Source organism: Gavialis gangeticus, unplaced genomic scaffold (genome assembly GCF_001723915.1).
Source record: "Gavialis gangeticus isolate Ggan-Ray unplaced genomic scaffold, GavGan_comp1, whole genome shotgun sequence".
Classification (NCBI taxonomy): domain Eukaryota; kingdom Metazoa; phylum Chordata; order Crocodylia; family Gavialidae; genus Gavialis; species Gavialis gangeticus.
The window spans coordinates 56,639,593-56,647,391 of NW_017728994.1; the positions used below are offsets into that span (position 1 = coordinate 56,639,593).

General features: G+C 49.8%; 1 protein-coding gene across 1 annotated transcript in view; it reads right to left on the reverse strand.

Moving 5' to 3' along the window:
* Positions 1-7,799, reverse strand: part of AFAP1L2 (actin filament associated protein 1 like 2) — a gene marked incomplete at its 5' end in the record, with an annotated part of 47,001 nt that overhangs the window by 26,585 nt on the left and 12,617 nt on the right. Inside the window, one exon of the mRNA XM_019502863.1 lies at positions 1,015-1,105. Within this exon, the coding sequence (XP_019358408.1) occupies positions 1,015-1,105 (91 nt within the window). The remainder of the gene's footprint in view (positions 1-1,014; positions 1,106-7,799) is intronic.

Sequence of the window (7,799 nt, forward strand, 5' to 3'; positions counted from 1 at the left end):
GGGGCCTCTGTTTAGCCTAGGAGCTGAACATATGCACAGGAAGATGCAAGGAGCTGTCCTGAAGAGCTGACTTACAATAAATGGTCCCCCCATGATTTCTAGCAGTGGGCCCCAGAGTGGGTGCAAACCTCCAAGCTCAGTGCTGCACACTTGAGTCACAGAGGACAACTCTGCTCATGCACCAGTCCTGAAATCAGACCCAAATCCTGAGCTTCATTTCTTATCCTTAAGTCTGAATTTCTCACCTGCCCTGAATAACATAATAGCACACACGAGGATTTATGGAGTCTCCACTGTACACCCTTCACTCTCCAGGGGTAGATGGCAGGGTAATAGTCACGTTGCTTGAGGCACAACGGGAAGATGCTCAGATAATGGGGTGATGAACATGGGCCGAGAACTTACACAGTATAGAAGAGAATCAGTGACATTTCCAAAACAAAATCAGGTGCACTATATAGAAATGTACATTTACAAGTAGCTTGTACTTGGCTAATAAATGACTACTGTTTCCATAAATGGGTTAATCTCTGATAGACAGAAAAAGTCCAACAGAACAATAGTGTCAGATTTTAAGGGCCATAGGAAGCATCAAATCATCCAGTCTGATGTCCTGCAGAAAATAGCCCATTAAATTTCACCCAGTTACCCCTGCATCAAGCCCAAGACCTCATGTCTTTGATAAAGGAATCTAATCTTGATCTGAAAGCATCAGAAACAGAAATCTACCCAGGCTTACACTGCTTTACAATGATGTATTTACAACTAAACATGCTCCTTATGTGTCTACAACAGGCTCAAAACACCTATTAGCTATTTATTAATCCTTTATAAACTATAATGGTACCTTCAATATTAAATGTGACCGACCACTATAAGGGTTGAACATGTATCATCAACAAGTAACAAAGAACTGTATGAACTTTTTTCCCCTTGCTCAAACAAGCGTCAAGTTCTGTATCACGCTGCAGTTAAGGATAGCCATAAAAAAGCAGAGACATGGCTCTGATGTACCATTCATGGAGACATCGTATGGCTCAGCTTCTTCATAATATCCCTCTGGTGACTCAGTATTGAAGGCCAAGGGCTGTTTCACTTCTGGAATCTGCAGAAGGAATAAATCAAACAAGCATGTGAACAGGCTGGAGTTTAGGAATAACCCCACATGTGACTCATGGCTTGAAGGCAAATGGGTCCAGAGACAAGGAGAGACAGACTGGCAAGTAACATAGCTGGGCTTCACCATACAGCCAGCTTACAAGGACTGTTCTGATGCTGCACTTTGCAATTGCCCCACTATCTAACAGTGTTGTGTTCACTTAAAATATATCATGTCTTCAGTATTCCTGAAAACACTGGGAAAAACCAGGTGGACTTCTAAATGGATGGGAATACTAACCCAGAGCCCCCTCTCACTCTCCTACCAAAAATGAAGACTGTCATTTGTCTGAATGTGCTTCCTCCCTGCTCCTTCAATACAGATTGCTGCTCATAAACTTATTTTTAATTGGGCTGCTGTTCAACCCCGAGGAGAATATTAATGGAGACCTGAATTGCAGACAGCTGGAATTTGGATTTACTACCATTAGCCCAAACAGCCCTTTAGCTCCCCATCTCAAACCCCACAGCTGACAGCCCACTGCCAGTTGGTCATCACAGCCAACGCCTCTATCTTAAGAAGCATACCGGATATCTTTAATGTTGATTTGAGCATAAATGAAGGAAGTGGATAAATAACATTAATGTGAAATGAGCCTTTGAAAAGAGTCCAAGTGCTGGAAAATCCCTGTTGCATCTGCCAAACCCCTCCCAACACACGAGCAAGGCCTGGCAGAGAAAACAGCTCCCCGAGTCGTTAGAAATACTAACATGCAAGCGAAGATGATGGGTAAACCCAAGCCTTTTTATTGTCCAAGCCGTTGGCTGCAGGCTGGAGTGGACGGAGTGACAGCTGTCATTAGGGGAACGAGAGCACTCCTATCCTTCTGCCTAGCCATTTCCAAACTAAGTCCAGCAACAAGTCTTCCTTGTCGCTTGCTGCACGTTATACCGCACAGCACATATCTACGACTCGCCACGCATCGTGCTCTTGCTCCCTGTTCGAAACAGCCGATGACACTGTTTTAGCTGGGGGTGGTTATTCTGTCAGTCACTTGTTTATGGTGTAACTTAGATTACAGGTGGATGAACTGGGCTGGGACCAGGCAGCAGTGATGCTGAAAATGGCTTGCCAGGAGACAGGCAGATCTGGCAGACAACTAGGGGTATGTTAACCACTACTCTTTCCTATCCTTTCAGCTAATTCATGGCTATGTGCTCTCCTTGATGATGCAAAGGCAAAGAAGAAGAGAAGACATGGGGCAGGGCCATGACATATTATGAAAGGCGCTGCACACTATCATTAGTGGGAATTAAAGCTGCCCCTTCTCCCTACTAAGCACTAAAGGAAAAATATTACTGTACTCTTCCAATTACAGGTCCATCTTCTTGGCTACTCCAAAAGCATCACACTTGACTTCTTTGTGGGGCTGACCAGCCCCTGAGAGTCCTGACTTTTGTACCTGCGATATTTTTGTGTACACAATAAAAAGACCAAGTCACAATTTTTTCAGCATAGTTTGTATCTTAGTTTTTTCAGTACACTTAAGCCTTAGGCCTTTTCCTTCGTTCTCCTATTAGGACCTAGTAAGGGCAATAGCATTGGGACACTCAGATGTCTATGGCAATGGGGCAGTAAGTCCCAGTCTGGCCCATCTGGATTGGTGCTTTGATCCCGGTGGAGTTGGAAGATCAGATTTTTGGGTCCCATTCACATGGGTCTCTGCAAACCCGTGGGCAAAACCTTCTCATGCTTGGGTGAAAGGTCTCTCCCAGCCCTGTCTGTCTATAAACGCTCAGTAAACGTGTCCACATACATCAACATGCACGTGGGCATGGAGACCACGCTCCTGGAAAACCGTTCCCCATCACGCTTTCGCACTGAAGAACTGAAGCTGAAGCATTGCACCGAAAGACAAACACTCAGTACATCTGCTGGCTCCACTTCCTCAGCCAGGGAATATTTCCATCCTTTCCACCTGTGGCAGGCTGGCTGCGAGAGCAAGCCAACGCTATGTGGCAAAAACAATAAACAGGTTGGGAGGGCATCTTTGTCCACACAAAGGCCCACCGCGATTTCCTCCGATGCTGACCAACAAGTGTCGGGGAAGGGGTAGGGGAAGTTGCTTTGTTTGCTTAATAGAGACAACAGAAGTTGTCAGGCTTCAGCTGCTTTAAAGGTTATATTTTTTCTTTCCCTAAAGGCGTGGCTTTCTTTTGTCTCCCATAGAGGTCAAACACGCATTGTACTGTGTTATCTAAACCAATCTCGGTCACTCCAGGACACCTGTCCTTTTCATTCGTGCACAATAGACCATGCAACCCCAAATAAATTCCAGGACCCCAGCAGCTCCAACATCTATTTTAAGAAGCTGGCACGGCAGGAGAGGACACCAGTGTTTTTTCCTGGGGGAAAGTGCAAGTCTGAAAATCAGAGCACAGCACAGAGCCACTAGTGCCAAGGGGGACAGAAGACAAGCATTAAATACGTATCACACCCGATCCCAAGCCTATGGCAGGCATTATGGTTGTTCCAGACTTGCACCATTTTGCCTAGCTCTCTCACTGAAATCCTCCTGCACCTTAAAATCCTCCACCCCCTGAAAAGGAGACCAAAAAAAAAAGGTGTAAGATAATCAAAAGAGATCCCTAAACCCCAGAAAAAATAAACAGACCCATATCCCATCACATCATCGCTTTGTAATCAGCTTCCCAGGCTGGGTTTAAGGGTGCGGGAGGGTTTAGCTTTCGGTTTCAGCGCTCTCGGACCATTAATCTCAGAGCTTTTATAGAAACAGCACCCTCTGGTCATTGCCCTTTCAGGAATGGGGGTCCAAGTTCACAAGCTGAAGGGCTGTGATCTCCGCTTCCCTGCAGGAGGCCGTGCAGTTCCTCCCTCGCACACGAAAGCCAAACTCCCAGGGATTTTCTTCTGGCTGCTTTCCCTTCACTCAAAGCCTCCCTGCTTTAAACCTCCAACATATCACAGACCCCTGCGGCATGTGCTGCGCCAGCAGGGAAAGCAGGGGCTGCTGAAGGAGAACCACGTGCCCCAAAATTGGGAGCGTGCTTGCTGACTACACGTATGCACAGTGCTCAGCCCACTGGTATCCTTGGTCCCGTCCTTGGTGTTATCCCGGTATAAGTCTTGAACAACCGTAACGCTGCCATAGGCTTGGGATCGGGTGTGATATGTATGTAATGCTTGTCTTCTGTCCCCCTTGGCACAAGTGGCGCTGTGCTGTGCTCTGGTTTTCAGACTTGCACTTTCCCCCCCAAAACGGGAGACTCCTGGTCTTGCTGAACTCTGTCACCGGAGATACGGGTTAAACCGAAGCCCCTTTTTGCCATCGGAGGACAGCTGTCCAGTTTCAAGAACAGATACGTCCACAAGCGAGTCCGAGGAAGATGAGCTGGATGCTGACTGAGGGACAACTGGATGGCTTCCAGCCTTCCCGCTCCACGAAGACGAGCCGCCGGGCTGCAACGCTCGGGAGAAGCCTGCTCCCAGCTCCATTCAAGTCTCCGCTGGACACAAGCGGGGGGCAGGCTGGCATTCCCGGTGGGCTCCAGGGCAGCACAGCCCCAGCGTGCTCAGGTTCAAAGCATGCTCAGCTGTCATTGCATCCTTTTTACTTTTTAGCCAGAAGTTAAATGAGAGCACACCCATTTCTTTGCCTCCTTCCCCCAGGCCACAGATCCAGCAGCTGTAGCTGCTGCTAACTGGAGTCCTCAGAGAAAAACTCTTCCTACTGTCTTAGCAGCAAGAAAAAGCAAAAATCCCAAAGAGGAAAACACTGCAAGTCTCTTCCATTGCACCCAGCTGCATCATCTGCCCAAGTGGCAGCAGCTGCAAGATGGCAAATTTGCCTTTTCCTGGTGGCGATTTCTCACCGCCTCATTGGGACTACTTGAATGATCTCCCTGACCACAGTTCTGCAAACACGCGTACTTTTGCCATCCTGAAAATTTAACAGGCCTGCTCACATGTTCACAGCCCCCCTAACCTGCTTTGCTGCAAAGGAGTGTAATTCAGATGCCAGTAGAAGTATTTGCCTGCACTCGGCACAGATTCCTCCTCTTGAAGCCCCCGTGGGGTGAGAATTACAAAGGAGCTCAGTCCACTGGCCGCCACCGTCTTTGGGAAGCCCAACCTGTCAGTGTCATGGGTTTCATTTCATAGATGTTAGGGCTGGAAGGGACCTTGAAGATCATCAAGTCCAGCCCCCTGCCCCAGGGGCAGGAAGTCAGCTGGGGTCAAAGGATCCCAGCAAGATAAGCATCTAAAAGTCTGGGTTCAATTTAGGTGCTAAATGAGAGCCGTTCTGGTGTGGACCAGGCCTTCCTAAAAGGATGAAAAAAATCTGCCCCTTTCGGAGGAACTGTGTGCAGGGCACCGTGCACAAACTCTGGAAATGCTTTGTAGGCCTTTCTCTCCCGTTACAGCTGCTGAGCTCATATTTTTTCATTCCCGAGACCACGTTTTGCCTGGTTTTGTGTTGCAAGCTGGGAAAGAAGCCCCACTTCCACTCAGATGAGCGGTCAACCCAGAGCAGAGTCCATACGCTGAAGAGCTGGCAACCCTTGGGCCATGCCCACGCTGCGACCGCGGAGCACTGCTCACCCCCACCACCCCACTCTCACATTGCCACGGCACAGGCACAAGGCACAGGAACTGGCAGGCGCGCTCAGCCTGTGCCCAGAGCAGCTCTCAGGCTTTCTGCCTCGGATGTGTTTACTGGTGCACTATTCGTGCAGCTCTACATCGCCGTGCAAAGGGGCAGGCCGCAAGTCCTGGTGGCACTTCCCAGAGCGGCACAGAGGCAGTGTACGTGACCACGGGTTGGTTCACTGTGGAGTGACTCCCTGGCTGAAGTCAATGGTTGGGTTGTTTGCCTCCTCATCTGCCCCCCACCCCCCCTTAGTCTATTCTCCTTCTTTTGCTTACTCACCTCTCTTTAAATAATAGGCAGCTGTTTTGTGTGTTTATAAACTGTGACACGGGGCTGGATCCAAGCAGAGCAAGCAGGTGCGGTGCAGGCTTGCCCCGAGTGACCCTGCCGATGCACCATGCTTCAGATCTGAGATCTTTCTGCTCTTCCAGCCTAAAGCATGTCTCTGGGGCTGTTAATCCCATAAAGCTAAAATACAGCACACATAGTAAAGGGTTCGTGATGTTCCTCTCCAAGAGCTGATTGCCCAGAGCAGGGAGCAGCAACCCATGGACCATGGCTTGTGACCCAGCCCCCTCCACAGGCCACAGATTTCCATGCCTAGAGAGCCCAAACCATCTGCACTTACCCTCATTGCCAGCCTCCATCCCCTACGGCAATGGAGACGGGCAAATTTTCCGGCAAGCGTGAGAGAGCAGCAGGGAGGAGGGGTCTCTGGAGGGGATGGGCGGTGCAATCCCCCGGACCACCCTTGTCTGAATCAGGCCGTTGCGGGTTGGATTGACCCTCCGAGCCATAGGATGCTGACCCCCGACCTGGAGGAAAACAGCCTACTGTTGCAATTACAGCCTTCGCTCAAGTTGTACAGGTCTCTGCTGAAGTCCCCGGCTGAAAGCTGATGGGGCAGACGTGCGAAAATCAGTGCAAATGCAACTCCTGCTTTCGCTAAGACCCGGGCAGTCAGCTTTGAATGGGTCGGGAATTGAAAGAAAGGGATGAGGCAGGAGCCACTGTTGCATTGCTCATGGAGGGCACCAGGAAAGAGCCACAGAAGTGAGAGGGAGGCTGGGAAAGCGCCTGCCCTGCTCGGGGCCCGAGGTGCATTCCTGTATTTGTTCCACTGAATAACCAGGAGAAGCGGCCTCTAAGTTTCCCACAGCCAGCGCCAGCGTGCAGCTGGGGCTCCCCCAGCCCTGTCACACAGCTCCAGCTGCCCGATAACCGCTCCATCTGCTTGCTGATACTCGGACAGGCTTTTCTTTTGGCACGCGGCTGTTTTGCTGCCCCAGCTCACGGGCCTCTTCTACCCATCTCGCTGCTAAGGAAGAGCCCCCGGCTATAAGAAACATCCAGACATATCGCTGCTCCCGGGAGCGGCCGGAGGAAGCCGTGCGGTCTCAGTACAGCGCGTCCATGGAGAGCACAGTCCACATAAGCCACTAAACCTAATTCCAGCGCTGGAAACCCCCCAGGCGCTGGAATTTAGCTGTTCTGATAATTGCAATATGTTGACAAGGCCTCTCTATTAATCCAGCCCTACCTCTTTCCTTCTCTGGCCTCATTTTCCCAGCACCTCTAGGCAACACCCATCCATAAAACTCCCCTACAGCAGAGCCCCTGCAAGACCCTTTCTACTAATCCTGCAGCTTGCCCTCTGACTTCTGCTTCCTGTCAGGGAAACAGCTTCTCCAGCGAGCCCCTTGCACCCCCCCTCTTTCAAGTCTGCTGTACTTTTACATCAGAAAGTCCTCGCTGCTGCGATTCCCATGTCCGATCAGCGCTTGAACAGTAAGACCCGCTGTCAGCGTCCCTGGAGGATAGCAAGGGCTGGCTTTCTGGCAAGGAAACAAAATCCCACTGAAAGCTGATCGCGTTGAACTGTAACCTAATTAAATTTATAACTGCCCTGTGGAAAAGTCCAAAGCAACTTTGTTTGTGGACTTTTTTTTTTTTTTTTTTTTTAAAGCTAAGTTTCAGGGAAGCTGGAATAATACAAAACGGGCCTTCACCACCAGCCCGGGGGGGCCA